The sequence below is a fragment of the Salvelinus sp. IW2-2015 genome, linkage group LG20 (genome assembly GCF_002910315.2).
Source record: "Salvelinus sp. IW2-2015 linkage group LG20, ASM291031v2, whole genome shotgun sequence".
NCBI lineage: Eukaryota > Metazoa > Chordata > Actinopteri > Salmoniformes > Salmonidae > Salvelinus > Salvelinus sp. IW2-2015.
The window spans coordinates 27,458,583-27,476,416 of record NC_036860.1 but is presented as its reverse complement, the minus strand read 5'-3'; the positions used below and the strand labels follow the sequence as shown (position 1 = coordinate 27,476,416).

General features: G+C 41.7%; 1 protein-coding gene across 1 annotated transcript in view; it reads left to right on the top strand.

Moving 5' to 3' along the window:
* LOC111981964 (kin of IRRE-like protein 3) overlaps nucleotides 1-1,853 on the top strand; it is a 308,738-nt gene extending 306,885 nt beyond the window's left edge. Inside the window, exon 16 of the mRNA XM_024013468.2 lies at nucleotides 84-1,853. Coding sequence (XP_023869236.1) covers nucleotides 84-569 — 486 coding nt within the window. The 3' untranslated portion in view covers nucleotides 570-1,853. The remainder of the gene's footprint in view (nucleotides 1-83) is intronic.
* The last annotated feature ends 15,981 nt before the right edge of the window (nucleotides 1,854-17,834 follow it).

Genomic DNA, 17,834 nt, shown 5'->3' with positions numbered 1-17,834 from the left:
ACATGCCTTCCATTTTATTTGTCTCCTATCCTTACACTAAATTAACACCTCCCTTTGTGTCTTTGTCCCCTCTCCTCCACAAGGATCCAACCAATGGCTATTACAGTGTCAATACCTTCAAGGAGCACCATGGCACCCCGACTATGTCAATGGCCGCCAACCAGACCAGCGGCGCTGAGGTCAGGAACCCTTTGGCTTCTTCTTCATCCACCATGGGAAAGCAGCGTGTGCCTACGGGCATGTCCTTCACAAACATCTACAACACGCTAGGTGCTGGGCCCAACCGCCTGTACGACTACAGCCAGCGCTTCGTGCTTGGCATGGGCAGCAGCTCTATCGAGTTGTGCGAGCGCGAGTTCCAGCGGGGCTCACTTAGTGACTCCAACTCCTTCATCGACACGCAGTGTGACAGCAGCGTGAGCAGCTACAGCAAGCAGGACGGCTACGTGCAGTTTGACAAGGACAGCAAGGCCTCGGCTGCCTCCTCATCTTCCCACTACTCGCAGTCGTCCTCGCAGAACTCAGACCAGATGCGGCCGCTGCAGAAACGCATGCAGACCCATGTGTAATGGCAGAAGGAGCTATGGATGGGGGTGGGTTCGGACGGGATGGGTCGAGGATAGCACCTTTGGACACTTTAAGGAACACTGCCTGACTGGTATACAGTGCTATTTTTTGTTTGGTTTGTACTCTGGTCCACCCGAGGGAGATGATGCAGTATTCCACCTTTGGCAGACGGTGGGCAACTGCGGTGTCCACATTAGGACAGCCTGAAGTCCTGCTGAGACTGAGGCTGTCGTAATATGGACATTGTACGTACCACTCTTTTTACATGTTATTTGGATTACATGGGGTACACTCTATTCCCCTTGAAACAAGCTTTTCAAACAAAAAAGATCATAACCTTGAGAGCTACAATTGGTGGAAAAAAAGATGACAATCAAAAGTCTACTTTCTAAATGAAAAATGCTCTGCTGTTGTCCCCTATTCTGTTTCAGCTAGTGGACTGCCTCAAAATGCACAGCTGTAGGTATTATTCACACGTCTGTGTCGATAAATTCCAGAATTGTTTAAAAGTTTATTTTCATTACGAAGGAAGACAAACTCTTGGGCCTATGTTCAGGTGCCCGGTTGGAGTTTGAAGCACAAAGGGGTATATTGTTAAAAACCACCCGAGGCATTTCTTGTACGTGCAAGAAAATATCCTTAGATGGATAATGAAACCTCTGAGGAAATATGGTGTGAGCGGCAGGCAATGTAATAAAGACGAACACCTTGCCAACTGGCTGACCTGCAGGTCTAATATCCCTACACCTGGACAACTTTAATTCTCAACGGATTATAGATTTTGTCCCTTTTGGTTATCTAGGTAAATTCTATATTTTGCTCCTATATTTTGGATTTATGAAGATTTTTTGGCCTTTTTGATGTATGCCTTGTGAAAGTTCATTACTGAGTCACAGATCATAGATAAATGCATGGAGAAGTGGATGTGTCATACTGTTGTACTACTTCACTTGAGCTGACCTTTCAATTGCTTTGTTCACTCACAAACCGTCGGTTCCTGAAAGGACAGTGTCATATTTACACATCAGAGAAAGGGTCAAGGACCTTATCATCTGTACTTTTCCATTCAATGTGAGACACTTGCAGCCTGATCTTATATGTGTGAGCAGATAGCTGTGGAGCCAAATACAATGTCATCTCTGCAGGAGCTGTTCTAATTTTTGTGGCTTGCCATACTTAGCTGATATCGTGTTGTTTACACTGGAGCTCTGTAAATCCAGCATTTTTGTGTACTGTGATTTGACCACTAAATGACGGCGATGAAGATAAAGTAACTTTTTTCTGTCTGTTGCCTCTGTGGTTACAATGACTTGGTGCCCACTGTTTTAAGTTTTGTCTCAAATTGTACTATTCAGTTTGCAGTGACAATTAGGTGGTTCTGTTCAAGAGTAAATACTGAAGGTGGTTAGCAAACAATATAATTAACATTTACTACAGTAGGACCTAAAACATATGAACTCGTTGAGAATGTAGGTCGTTTGGAACACAGACATGTCTGTAACTTTGAATTTCACTTTTTAAATAACACGCCAAACCTTTATAGAAAAATATTGATTGCATATTTACATGTGTTTTCCTTTTACATATCCCAGTTTGATATTGTCAGTTCAGTTGATCAATCAATCTATAACACTGGGGTTTGTGTCTTTGAGGTCCTACTGTACTATGACTTCATTAAATAATTACAATTGATCAATATAACTCAATATGACATGAAACAACTCAATATGATGAAGGTTGCGTGGGATCTTTTGGGATTTTAAGATGAGAGTGCCAATATGAGCATCCTCACAGTGAAGCATTGTCTCATACAACAAAAAGTCACCAAATCTTAATTCCTCTCTCAACTACGTTCAAAAGCAAATGACTCATTTGGGTAACAGTTTCCAATCATTAATAAGGCATTTGTTAATTATCTAATTGCAAATCATTACACCAATATAAACAATCACCAGTATGTCATTTATAAACCAAATTACTTCCCAATGTAGTTTGATATTTTAATGCAGCCTCCATCCATACCCTGCCTGTTTAGTAATGACCAGCACCACCATTCATAATGACTGATTATCATATGCCTTACAACAAAGAGATGGCTGTCCTAATATGGACAACATAGAGGTGACTTTTTATAATAACTATAAGCAGAGAAATTAAGGGTGTCTATGGTCTATTGTCATATTACAGAAAGGTATTTTAGTGGACCTTGCAGTGAGCGTATTTGTATGGTGTCCATCATTAGAATTTAAACAAGTCCTGCTGAGACTGAGGCTGTCCTAAACTTGTACCAATATTGTCATAATATGGACAACCCTACATTGGTACCATTTTAGAGTTAATGTCCTTGTCAATTAATAATTTGAATCTTCATGTTTACACTGCAAAATGGACAGGTGTTTTGCTTATGGGACAATCTGCAATTGACTAAAAGATTTTGTCTGCAGTTATCCATGTAAAGGACAACATTCTCCCTATGCAAAGCATAAGCTTTGAAGCGCTTAAACCATTGAGTAATAAAAAGCTGTAATATCCTACTTCAAACATCTAAATATAATTTCTTTGGGGGGGGGGGGGGTTACTCTACAATCAAAGTCAGTCCCATCACTGTAGTATAGACTATCATATCATTATTTTCAGGCTTCTTTTGTAACAAGAATGACTTTTTGATATTCTAGATCTCACAGTCGTATGACAACTCGCTGCAATCACAAAGAGTATCTTTATGGTTGAGCAGTTGAAGCTAAAAAATGTATGGAGTGGCCAGTCTGGTCCATCGGTTAGAGCCGCTGAGCCCAGGAGACGTGTACGCTTGAGTCAGCAGGGGTTTGAATCTCGCCAACTGCCCTTTGACTCACCCTCCTATCTTCCCCGTCTATCCAACACTGTAGTATTGCTTCAAAAGATACAAAAGGAGTAAGACTGACCCACACATAAAGAAATGGCATTGAGCCCATATACAAAGTTTCAAAAAAAGCAATGGTTGAGTTTCAAATGAAGCAATGGTCAAACATAAAGACAACTATCTTCCTTGCGGTAGTAAAATGAGAAGGAATCCTCTAATGGATTCAGTCTTTTCCAAATGTGTGTTGATTGGAGCTGTGTTTACAAGCCAACTCAACCACATGTTAAATCATCCTGAATTGTTGCGCCTCCTCCTACAGTTCCACTGTTTACCAGGGATCCCTTGTGAGCCTGCTAAGAGCCTGCATCTCGTAGAAGACAGAACTGCTGAGGGAATCACACTGGATGAGCACATATTTGGAGATGCTCACTCAAGCCTGTTTGTTTTGAGGCTTGCATTTGATTTGGAAAAAACAACTCAAACAAATATATAAACAGCATAGAGTATGTATGCCAATGAGGGTCCAGCATATTTATGAATGCAGAAATAAATAACTTTCTATTTGCATTCCAACCCCGGAGCCTGACAGCAATTGTAGAACTGCCAAAGTAGTAGAGTTGCTGCTGTCTTGTGGTTTATTCTCCCCTGCTCAAAGATTGACCTATTGCCTTCCTCTTCTGTATTTTTCACTGTTTTCTGAGATTAAAGCTGTTTATTTGGGTAGATAAATTAGTTTGCATAATTTTTGGGTCCATCCAGCAAAACTGATGTACAGTTGAAGTCGGAAGTTTACATACACTTAGGTTGGAGTCATCAAAACTCGTTTTTCAACCACTCCACACATTTCTTGTTAAACAAACTATAGTTTTGACAAGTCGGTTAGGACATCTACTTTGTGCATGACACAAGTAATTTTTCCAACAATTGTTTACAGACAGATTATTTCATTTATAATTCACTGTATCACAATTCCAATGGTTCAGAAGTTTACAAACACTAAGTTGACTCTGCCTTTAAACAGCTTGGAAAATTCCAGAAAATGATGTCATGGCTTTAGAAGCTTCTGATAGGCTAATTGACATCATTTGAGTCAATTGGAGGTGTACCTGTGTATGTATTTCAAGGCCTACCTTGAAATCATGGGAAATCAAAAGAAATCAGCCAAGACCTCAGAAAAAAAATTGTAGTCCTCCTCAAATCTGGTTTATCCTTGGGAACAATTTCCAAACGCCTGAAGGTACCACGTTTATCTGTACAAATAATAGTACACAAGTATAAACACAATGGGACCACACAGCTGTCATACCGCTCAGGAAGGAGACGAGTTCTGTTTCTAAGAGATGAACGTACTTTGGTGCGAAAAGTGCAAATCAATCCCAGAACAACAGCAAAGGACCTTGTGAAGATGCTGGAGGAAACAGGTACAAAGTATCTATTACCACAATAAAATGTGTCCTATATCGACATAACCTGAAAGGCCGCTCAGCAAGGAAGAAGCCACTGCTCCAAAACCACCATAAAAAGCCAGACTACGGTTTGCAACTGCACATGGGGACAAAGATCGTACTTTTTGGAGAAATGTCCTCTGGTCTGATGAAACAAAAATAGATTTGTTTGGCCATAATGACCATCGTTATGTTAAGAGGAAAAATATGGAGGCTTGCAAGCCGAAGAACCCCATCCCAACCGTGAAGCACGGGGGTGGCAGCATCATTGTAACGGGGTGAGTAACTGGTTGCCGGGAAGTCAGGCGCAGGAGAGCAGAGATGGGTGATAACAGGAGAACTTTAATATACACCCTGGCCCAAAGGCACAGGCGAGGCAGCACCAAGCACAACCACGGTAACTGGATTAAACAAAACAAACAAACCTAGGTTATACACAAACCTAGCACAAGCCAGCCTGTATCGTAACACCCTACACAAAGAACAATTCCACACACAGACATGGGGGGTAATATACATTTAGTCTGTTGAGGAAATGTGAACCAGGTGTGCGGGAAAACAAGATAAAACAAATGGAAAATGAAAGGTGGAGCAGCGATGGCTAGAAGACCGGTGACGTCGACCACCGAACTCCGCCCGAACAAGGAGAGGGACCGACTTCGGGGGAAGTCGTGACAATCATGTTGTGGGGGTGCTTTGCTACAGGAGGGACTGGTGCACTTCACAAATAGATGGCAACATGAGGTAGGAAAAATATGTGGATATATTGAAGCAACATCTCAAGATATCAGTCAGGAAGTTAAAGCTCGGTTGCAAATGGGTCTTCCAAATCGACAATGATCCCAAGCATACTTCCAAAGTTGTGGCAAAATGGCTTAAGGACAACAAAGTCAAGGTATTGGAGTGGCCATCACAAAGCCCTGACCTCAATTCTATAGAACATTTGCGGGCAGAACTGAAATAGCACGTGCGAGCAAGGAGGCCTACAAACCTGATTCAGTTACACCAGCTCTGTCAGGAGGAAGTGGCCAAAACTCAAGCTGGTGGAAAGCTACCTGAAACATTTGACCCAAGGTAAAAAAAAATGTAAAGGCAATGCTACCAAATACTAATTGAGTGTATGTAAACTTCTGACCCACTGGGAATGTGATGAAATAAATAAAAGCTGAAATAAATAATTTTCTTGACTATTATTCTGACATTTCACATTCTTAAAATAAAGTGGTGATCCTAACTGACCTAAGACAGGGAATTGTAACTAGGATTAAATGTCAGGAATTGTGAAAAACTGAGTTTAAATGGATCTGGCTAAGGTTTATGTAAACTGTATATCCCTAATCAAGGTGTCAAACTCTCAAGTAAGCTCCTTTGCCGTTGTTGAAGTGTTTTGTTAAAATGGTTAGTTCAGTACTCTACAAATTAATATTAGATGGTTCCTTACCCTTAAACAGTGAAGGCTCCTCAGAGGAAGAATGGGAGGACCATCCTCCTCAGTGAATTTCATAAAAATTCAAATTGCAATACATTTTAAAATATATCCTTTTTAGTTGAAACTACACTAAATATAATCAAATGTCACCAAATAACTGATTAAAACACACTATTTTGCAAAGAAGATCAACAGTACTCTGTAGGGTAGCACCATGGTGTAGCCGGAGGACATCTAGCTTTCGCCTGGTCACATAAAGCTAATGTGTTGTGCATTGAAGTCCACAAGCTAAGGGAAGAGGTAAGAGAAGTAGAGTGAATAGGACAGGGCTCTCCTACTCTGTTCTTGGAGAGCTACCCTCCTTTAGGTTTTCAATCCAACCCCAGTTGTAACTAACCTGATTCAGTTTATCAACCAGCTAATTATTAGAATCAGGTGTGCTAGATTAGGGTTGGAGTAAAAACCTACAGGATGGTAGCTCTCCAAGAACAGAGTAGGAGAGCCCTGTCCTATTCACTCTACTTCTCTTACCTCTTCCCTTAGCTTGTGGACTTCAGGCTCCAGGAACAGGGTTGGAGAGCCCTGGCATATGACATGGCTGCCATGAAAGTGAACTGTGTATACGTGTGAACACGGTAGTATCTATTCCACCGAAAAAAATGTCTTAAGCGAAAGCAAACGTAACAAAACAGGGATAAACATACCTGAATTTGTCTAATATAAACTAATTTGCAACTGTTGGACTAATGATTCCAATCTATATCAGATAGATCCAGGCAAGAGAGTGCAAGGCGGTATTGAATGTCAAATTTGTCTCTCAACCTGTGTGCACCTACGTTGTATACTTTCCTTCATAGGCTAGATTGTAGCAACCTCATGATGGGTATAGGTAAAATGTGAGTATCATGTAGTAGCCTAAACCTATCGCTGTTACATTGAACTGGGTGAATGGAATATGAATGAGAGTCATCTGATATGCTGTAATAGAAATAAGGCCATGCTCATTAAAAAAGTGATCCTTCCTCATCTTAAACGGCACTGCCCTTAAAGTAGTCTACAGGCCAGGAGAAACTCTAATCCATGGTTCAGTTTTCTTTAGACAGCTACTATAAACTTCAGCTAATTCAGCCACTGCTAGCTAAAATCAATGGGAGTGGTAGGGTCAAGTGGTGCCTGTTAAAAAAAAAAATCTACAAAATCACATTTTAACCTCTCTAGGGTATGTGGGAAGGTAGCGTCTCACCTCGTCAACAGCCAGTGAAACTGCAGGGCGCCAAATTCAAAACAACAATAATCCCACAATTAAAATTCCTCAAACATACATGTATTTTACACCATTTTAAAGATACACTTGTTGTAAATCCAGCTACAGTGTCCGATTTCAAAAAGGCTTTACGACGAAAGCAAACCAAACGATTATGTTAGGTCAGAGCCAAGTCACAGAAAAACAGCAATTTTTCCAGCCAAAGACAGGAGTCACAAAAAGCAGAAATATAGATACAATTAATTACTAACCTTTGATGATCTTCATCAGATGACACTCATAGGACTTCATGTTACACAATACATGTATGTTTTGTTCGGATTTTTATATCCAAAAATCTGAGTTTACATTGGCACGTTATGTTCAGTAGTTCCAAAACATCCGGGGATTTTGCAGAGAGCAACATCAATTTACAGAAATAGTCATCATAAATGTTGATGAAAATACAAGTGTTACACATGGAATTTTAGATCCACTTCTCCTTAATGCAACTGCTGTGTCAGATTTCAAAAAAACTTTACGGAAAAAGCAAACCATGCAATAATCTGAGTACGGCGCTCAGACGACAAATCAACCCAAAGACATATCCTTCATGTTAGAGTCAACAGAAGTCAGAAATAGCATTATAAATATTCACTTACCTTTGATGATCTTCATCAGAATGGAATCCCAGTTCCACAATAAATGTTTGTTTTGTTCGATAATGTCCATCATTTATGTCCAAATTCCTCCTTGTTGTTCGCGCGTTCAGCACACAACTAAACTCATGATGTGCGGGCAGGTCCAGGCAAAAGTTCAGACGAAAAGTCATATTACAGTCCGTAGAAACATATCAAAGGATGTTTTTAACATAAATCTTCAATAATGTTCCAACTGGAGAATTCCTTTGTCTTCAGAAATGTGATGGAACAGAGCGCGCTCTCACGTGAACGCGCATGGTCAGCGCATGTTCAGCTCATGGCAGACCTTACTCAATCCCCTCTCATTCGCCCCCACTTCACAGTAGAAGCATCAAACAAGGTTCTAAGGACTGTTGACATCTGGTGGAAGCCTTAGGAAGTGACCCCATTTCCACTGTATCTTGGATAAGCAAAGAGTTGAAAAACTAAAAACCTCAGATTTCCCACTTCCTGGTTGGATTTTTTTCTCAGGTTTTTGCCTGCCATATGAGTTCTGTTATACTCACAGACATCATTCAAACAGTTGTAGAAACTTCAGAGTGTTTTCTATCCAAATCTACTAATAATATGCATATATTAGCAACTGGGACTGAGTATCAGGCCGTTTACTCTGGGCACGCTTTTCATCCAAATGTCAAAATGCTGCCCCCTATCCATAAGAAGTGAAATTAGTTTTGCACTCATCAATCTACACAGAAATGTTTGCAAATGTGATAAAATTTAAAATAGAAATACCTTATTTGCATAAGTATTCAGACCCTTTGCTATGGGACTTGAAATTGAGCTCAGGGGCATCCTGTTTCCATTGATCATCCTTGATATGTTTCCAAAAATTTATTGGAGTCCACCTGTGTTAATTCAATTGATTGGACATGATTTGGAAAGGTACACACCTTTCAATATAAGGTCCCACAGTTTACAGTGCATGTCAGAGCAAAAACCAAGCCATGAGGTCGAAAGAAATGTCTGAGAAACTTCAAGACAGGATCGTGTCGAGGCACAGATCTGGGGAAGGGTACCAAAACATTTCTGCAGCACTGAAGGTCCCCAAGAACAAAGTGGCCTCCATCATTCTTAATTGGAAGAAGTTTGGAACCACCAAGACTCTATCTAGAGCTGGCCGCCGGGCCAAACTGGGCAATCGGGGGAGAAGTGCCTTGGTCAGGGAGGTGACAAAGAACCGGATGGTCACTCTGACAGAGCTCCAGAGTTCCTCTGTGGAGATGGGAGAACCTTCCAGAAGGACAACCATTTCTGCAGCACTCCACCAATCAGGCCTTTATGGTAGAGTGGCCAGACGGAAGCAACTCCTCAGTAAAAGGCAAGACAGCACGCTTGGAGTTTGCCTAAAGGCATCTAAAGTACTCTCAGACGATGAGAAACAAGATTTTCTGTTCTGATGAAACCAAGCTTGAACTCTTTGGCCTGAATGCCAAGTGTCAAGTCTGGAGGAAACCTGGCACCATCCCTACGGTGAAGCATGGTGGTGGCATCATCGTGCTGTGGGGATTTTTTCTGCGGCAGCGACTGGGAGACTAGTCAGGATCAAGTGAAGGATGAACGGAACAAAGTGCAGAGAGATCCTGGATGAAAACCTACTCCAGAGCTCTCAGGACCTCAGACTGGGGCATAGGTTCACCTTCCAACAGGACAACGTCCCTAAGCACACAGTGACGACAACGCAGGAGTGGCTTCGGGACAAGTCCCTGAATGTCCTTGATTGGCCCAGCCAGAGCCGTGACTGAACCTGATCGAACATCTCTGGAGAGACCTGAAAATAGCTGTGCAGCGATGCTCCCCATCCAACCTGACAGACCTTGAGAGGATCTGCAGAGAACAATGGGAGAAACTCCTCAAATACAGGTGTGCCAAGCTTGAAGCTTCATATCCAAGAAGACTCAAGGCTGTAAACGCTGCCAAAGGTGCTTCAAGAAAGTACTGGGTAAAGGGTCTGAATACTTGACAAAAATGTCTATCTTTCTGCTTGGGGGATTTCTTCTTCATCTGAAGATGATGCATCGTGCTCTGGGTTGTATTTCTCCCCATCTTCTTCTTCAGATACCTCCCCCTCTTCTAAATCATTGTTCTCTTGTTCTTCCTGGACATCTGAAAAAATCAGATCTATGACCTGTTGGGCACTGAAACGTGCAGTCATGGCTTCAGCAAAAGAGAGAACTGGGGGGACTGTCATCTGCAGCACTTTTATAGCCCCTGACTGCATTCCCCATTAGTAAACAATGCTTTCAATAAATGTTTATTTTGTCTGAAATAGTTTTTATTTTGTCTGTGAACTTGAGTCATGTGTGGGGTCGTGGAGGGGAGATGCTGCACATGCACAATAAAGTTTTAGTTCTGTTTTAGTTTTGTCCGAGTTCAATCAGTAGCACACAATCTCAATTTCTCATTGTGTGTGTGTGTCTTTGTGGTTTTTGTGGTGTGTGAATTATCTTAACTCCTCGGTCAAAAATGACCCTAAGACAATCTTTGTACCCTGGTGCTCTACAGCTTTCATGGAAATATGAACAAAGGCAATGTTTAACTTTTTCTAATGATGGGGTCACTCTAGGAAAAGTAATAAAATGTGCTGTTATACATCGTGGCTGGTCATTTTTTACCCTTAAGACAACACAAGGGTTAAGTTCTGCATGCATTGCATAAGCATAGTCATAGTAATTTAGCCTTCATTGTACCTGCTATCATGCCTGCGCAAATCAATACAATAAAATGTTTATTCTCATATGTACAGGTTAGACAGGGTATAAGCTCCACAGTGGCAATCTTACTCACTCATGATGGGGCTATGCTATTTTTATCATGTCAGGTTTGTAGCCCACAGGCCTATTCTTTCCCCTTAACATTTATGGTCGTGCCCCGCCAGCTGTGAGAACTCTACATAAGCCGATTGCTGTTGTGCTGTTCACAGCTAGAGTGCTTTCAGAAAGTATTCAAACCCCATGACTTAAAAAAAAAGAAGGGTGTTACAACCTGAATTTAGAATGGATTAAATTTAGATTTTATGTCACTGGACATCACACAATACCCAATAATGTCAAAGTGGAATTATGTTTTCCCCCCAAGCTGAAATGCCTTGAGTGTATAAGAATTCAACCTTTTTGTTATGGCCAGCCTAAATAAGTTCAGAAGTAAAAATGTCACATAATAAATTGCATGGATTTTTGAACGACTACTTCATCTCTATATCATACACATCATTTGTAAGGTCCCGCAGTCGAGCAGGGAATTTCAAACACAGATTCAACCACAAAGACCAGGGAGGTTTTCCAATGCCTCGCAAAGAAGGGCACCTATTGGTAGATGTGTAAAAAAAAAGCAGACATTGAACATCCCTTTGAGCATGGTGAAGTTATTAATTACAATTCGATGGTGTATCAATACATCCAGACACTACAAAGATACAGGCGTCCTTACTAACTCAGTTGCCGGAGAGGAAGGAAACCACTCAGGGATTTCCCATGAGGCCAATGGTGACTTTAAAACAGTTAGAGCTTAATGGCTGATAGGAGACAACTGAGGTTGGATCAACAACTTTGTAGTTACTCCACAATACTAACCTAATTGACAGAGTTTAAAGAAGGAAGCCTGCACACAATCAAAATATTCCAAAACATGCATCATGTTTGCAACAAGGCACTAAAGTAATACTGCATAAAAAGCAAAGCAATTAACTCTGTCCTGAATACAAAGTGTTTTGTTTGGGGCCAATCCAATACAACACATTAATGAGTACCACTCTCCATATATTCAAGAATAGTAGTAGCTGATTGTAATCTTCAACGACTGGGGAGTTTTTCAGGATAAAAAATAAATAGAATGTAGCTAAGCACAGGCAAATCCTTCAGGAAAATCTGGTTCAGTTTGCTTTCCACCAGACACTGGGAGATGAATATACCTTTCAGCAGGACAATAACCTAAAACACAAGGCCAAATCAACACTGGAGTTGCTTACCAAGAAGACAGTGAATATGGGTGGCCGGGTGACAGCTTTCACTTAAATCTACTCTATGGCAATACCTGAAAATGGTTGTCTAGCAATGATCAACAACCAATTTGACAGAGCTTGAAAAATTTTGAAAAGAATAATGGGCAAATGTTGCACAATCCAGGTATGGAAAGCACTTAGAGGCTTTCCCAGAAAGGGTAAGGGCTCCCGAGTGGCGCAGCGGTCTAAGATACTGCATCTCAGTGCAAGAGACGTCACTACAGTCCATGGTTTGATTCCAGGCTGTATCACATCCGGCCGTGATTGGGAGTCCCATTGGGCGGCGCAAAATTGACCCAACGTTGTCCGGGTTTGGCCATCATTGTACATAAGAATTTGTTCTTAACTGACCTGGTTAAATATACAGTGGGGAGAACAAGTATTTGATACACTACCGATTTTGCAGGTTTTCCTACTTACAAAGCATGTAGAGGTCTGTAATTTTTATCATAGGTACACTTCAACTGTGAGAGACGGAATCTAAAACAAAAATCCAGAAAATCACATTGTATGATTTTAAGTAATTAATTTGCATTTTATTGCATGACATAAGTATTTGATCACCTACCAACCAGTAAGAATTCCGGCTCTCACAGACCTGTTAGTTTTTCTTTAAGAAGCCCTCCTGTTCTCCACTCATTACCTGTATTAACTGCACCTGTTTGAACTCCTTACCTGTATAAAAGACACCTGTCCACACTCTCAATCAAACAGACTCCAACCTCTCCACAATGGCCAAGACCAGAGAGCTGTATAAGGACATCAGGGATAAAATTGTAGACATGCAACAGGCTGGGATGGGCTACAGACAATAGGCAAGCAGCTTGGTGAGAAGGCAACAACTGTTGGCGCAATTATTAGAAAATGGAAGAAGTCAAGATGACGGTCAATCACCCCTCGGTCTGGGGCTCCATGCAAGATCTCACCTCGTGGGGCATCAATGATCATGAGGAAGGTGAGTTATCAGCCCAGAACTACACGGCAGGACCTGGTCAATGACCTGAAGAGAGCTGGGACCACAGTCTCAAAGAAAACCATTAGTAACACACTACACCGTCATGGATTAAAATCCTGCAGCGCACGCAAGGTCCACCTGCTCAAGCCAGCGCATGTCCAGGCCCGTCTGAAGTTTGCCAATGACCATCTGGATGATCCAGAGGAGGAATGGGAGAAGGTCATGTGGTCTGATGAGACAAAAATAGAGCTTTTTGGTCTAAACTCCACTCGCCGTGTTTGGAGGAAGAAGAAGGATGAGTACAACCCCAAGAACACCATCCCAACCGTGAAGCATGGAGGTGGAAACATCATTCTTTGGGGATGCTTTTCTGCAAAGGGACAGGATGACTGCACCGTATTGAGGGGAGGATGGATGGGGCCATGTATCGCGAGATCTTGGCCAACAACCTCCTTCCCTCAGTAAGAGCATTGAAGATGGGTCGTGGCTGGGTCTTCCAGCATGACAACGACCCGAAACACACAGCCAGGGCAACTAAGGAGTGGCGCCGTAAGAAGCATCTCAAGGTCCTGGAGTGGCCTAGCCAGTCTCCAGACCTGAACCCAATAGAAAATCTTTGGAGGGAGCTGAAAGTCCGTATTGCCCAGCGACAGCCCCGAAACCTGAAGGATCTGGAGAAGATCTGTATGGAGGAGTGGGCCAAAATCCCTGCTGCAGTGTGTGCAAACCTGGTCAAGAACTACAGGAACGTATGATCTCTGTAATTGCAAACAAAGGTTTCTGTACAAATATTAAGATCTGCTTTTCTGATGTATCAAATACTTATGTCATGCAATAAAATGCAAATTAATTACTTAAAAATCATACAATGTGATTTTCTGGATTTTTGTTTTAGATTCCGTCTCTCATAGTTGAAGTGTACCCATGATAGAAATTACAGACCTCTACATGCTTTGTAAGTAGGAAAACCTGCAAAATCGGCAGTGTATCAAATACTTGTTCTCCCCACTGTATATATATATTTTTTATAAAATACAAATAAAAAAAGACTCACAGCAGTAGTTGCTGCCAAAGGTGCTTTAACAAAGTATTGACTCGGGTGTGAATTGTTATATAAATTATATATTTTTGTATTTAATTTTCAATAAATGTGAAAAAATTACTATAAAACATTATGGGAGTGCATAGATGGGTGGGGAAAAAATATTCAGGCTGTCAATTCAGGCTGTAACACAACAACATTTGAAATAAGTCAAGGGGTATGAATAATTTCTCAAGGCACTGTATATGGTTCTATAAGAGTGGACTCAAACTAAGGTGAACCCGAGGGCAGCTTGTCAAACGGACTCGCCATCACCATCACCAGCAATCATATAATTATCAGAGACAACATGTTTCCTAAAGTCTGTATGCATAGTCATTCATATTTGACATTAAATTTGCTTACATGCATAATCGTAGCCTATTTCACAAGTGGTGCTTTGCAATATCACAGTAATTTATCAATATAGACTATTTCATCGATGCTTTATGAGCTCAGTAGACCTACTACTGCATTTAACTCTCATCATTTTAGGTCTTTTTTATTTCATTTGTATTTAATCTCGTTATGAACAAAATGTCTTCTGCAATAACTTGATAATGTTGAGTCAGTCCTTGCAATCAGTTCCATCTCAAACAATTGTTATATTCTCCAGCCTTCCAGCAGCAAGAAAGTGTCATGGTGGCCATCGACAATAATATATCAAATAAGAACTGTCACTTTCATCTTCAGTTATGTTGCCTGTAGCCTATTAACGCTAATTTTGTGTTTTTTTGTCCCCATCACAATAAATGTGTTCATTGTTACAGGTGGAGCATCAGTTGCTAAGAACCAGGTTACACCTTGCCTGACATGATTTGGGGAAATGCTTCTCTATGCAAGCTTCAAACATCCTACCCAATTAATAACGGATGATCCCACGGCCACCAGCTTCTGTTGCAAATTAAGGACACCCAGCAGTGGGTTTCACCACGTTGGTTCCCTTATTTCTAGTGTGCAAGGTTAATCTGGTACCTGCGCATTCTTGGTTAAACACCGTTTTCCAAACACTTTTACTATGGTTGTTGCAGCAGTGCCTGATCTCAAGATCTCATTATGTGTTTGACAGTTGGTCCTCCTCAAGGACAGGTTTTATTACGGATGTTTCCCCCATTTACATTTGGGAGATTTTCAGGCTCAGTAGTCTGCAGCTCATTGGTTTACATTACGGATAATTGGTAATTCTATAGTGGGCCTCAACTCATAGGCCTAGCCAAAGCATGTCACACACTAGGTGAATCACATTATTTCAGGTAACCATTACAACTTGTTGCTTTGTCTCGTGCCATCTTTGCCAGCTCATATTCAATCAGCACAACTCTTCTTTATTGCAACAACAGTTTTAATCTCAAATCTAAGATACCTGCTACTTCCTATTCTACAGCATATTCTCGCATCCCTCAAGCAAGGCGGTTTCCCTCCGCATTAACGTTTTCACAAGGCTGTTTTCTTACTGATTTTCAAATGGCACGTTCACAACTGCGATCACTTTTATTCTTTCATGTGATTTAGGTTTTTCTCATCCGGTCCTTTTACCCTAATCTCTTAAGCATTGTAAATTGGGTTCCTGGTGTACTATCATAATAGCTCTCTCTTACACTCAATCCTTTCTCATGCTTTATACTAATATATCTTCACATTCAAACCCCCCTCTTCTCCTCATCCCTCCTCTGTTTCACTTCTCTCCTTTCTCAAGTAATATTAAGGCGTTATCTTTCACCTCAACGCTATCGGCTATCTGTCCCAATCGCTTTGTATTAGTGCATGAATGACTGGGTTCGAAGCAAAGCAAACGTTTCATTATGTCATACAAATCGCATTACAGCATGCGTCGTTGGGTTCTACGTACAAGCACATGTAGAATTGAATATAAACACAAGCAAATGTTTGATTCTGGCGCTCAGTGCACCGTGCTTTATTGAAAAGTGGCACATATGACTTATCCAATTACACTCATGCTTACAGCGGTGGCAGTCTTTCATCATTACACCTTCTCATATCTGAACAATGCAAGGCACAAAGCAGGTCAGCGTTGGGCCGGGACTTTTGGCAGGTGCCCATATCTTCCCGTCGTTCGGCATGCACTATTGGGTTCAACGTTTAGCTAGCGTTTCATGTTAATCATACGTAATGCATTACGACATGCGTGGTTGGGGAGACATACATGCAGACATTTCATGTTAACCCTACACATTCAATTATGTTTGAATCATGCGATCAGTGCGCCTTGCATTAATAAACATTTCATATAATACTTTCCATTAGAGCATAATTGCACTTTTGATCTATTCTTCGCATGTATCTCTTTTACATCTAATGATCATTGTTTTCAATCTTTAGCTCCAACTGTTGCTCTACTGTGTCCCTTCTCCCTGGTGAGTAACTTATGTATTTTGGGGGGTTTCGATGCCAGCTGCCCAACAAAGGGCTACCTGTCATCAGCATCTGGCTCCCAGGGGCATTCCTCCGAGACGAGGCCATAACCCAAACTATTTCATACAAATCCATATTGCATTTTGTCTCTGTTATTCAGTATACGGTCATAGTGGGAATGAATACAAATGTATCAACATCAGCATCGAGTCTCATTCCTCTCTTTACTATTAGCCATGTGTGGAATGTCATTCCCCTATTTACTTTTAGCCTATAAGTATGGTACAATAATGCACTTTCTGCATGCTTGCTGTTTACCATATGGGCTCATTATTGCAATTATCACTTTCTTCTCTCTCAACCAATGGGTGTAAATCTTGAGATGTATTTATGTCAAATTACCCATGTTTTCTCACTTGCTGTTTTTCCAGCAAAAGCTTTCAACAAACATCCACCTCCCCACCACCACCAGCTAACAGATCCACAGATGACGCAATCTCAATCGCACTCCACACTGCCCTTTCCCACCTTGACAAAAGGAATAACTACGCGAGAATGCTGTTCATTGACTACAGCTCAGCGTTCAACACCATAGTGCCCACAAAGCTCATCCTTAAGCTAAGGACCCTGGGACTAAACACCTCCCTCTGCAACTGGATCCTGGACTTCCTGACGGGCCGCCCCCAGGTGGTAAGAGTAGGCAACAACACATCTGCCGCGCTGATCCTCAACACTGGGGCCCCTCAGGGGTGTGTGCTTCCCCTCTTGTACTCCTTGTTCACTCACGACTGCATGGCCAAGCACGACTCCAACAACATCATTAAGTTTGCTGACGACACAACAGTGGTAGGCCTGATCACCGACAACGTTGAGACGGCCTATAAGGAGGAGGTCAGAGACCGGGCAGTGTGATGCCAGGACAACAACCTCTCCCTCAATGTGAGCAAGACAAAAGAGCTGATCGTGGACTGTAGGAAAAGGAGGGCTGAACAGGCCCCGATTAACAGCGATGGGGCTAAAGTGGAGCGGGTCGAGAGTTTCAAGTTCCTTGGTGTCCACATCACCAACAAACTATCATGGTCCAAACACATCAAGACAGTTGTGAAGAGGGCACGACAACACCTTTTCCCCCTCAGGAGACTGAAAATATTTGGCATGGGTCCCCAGATCCTCAACAAGTTCTACAGCTTCGCCATCG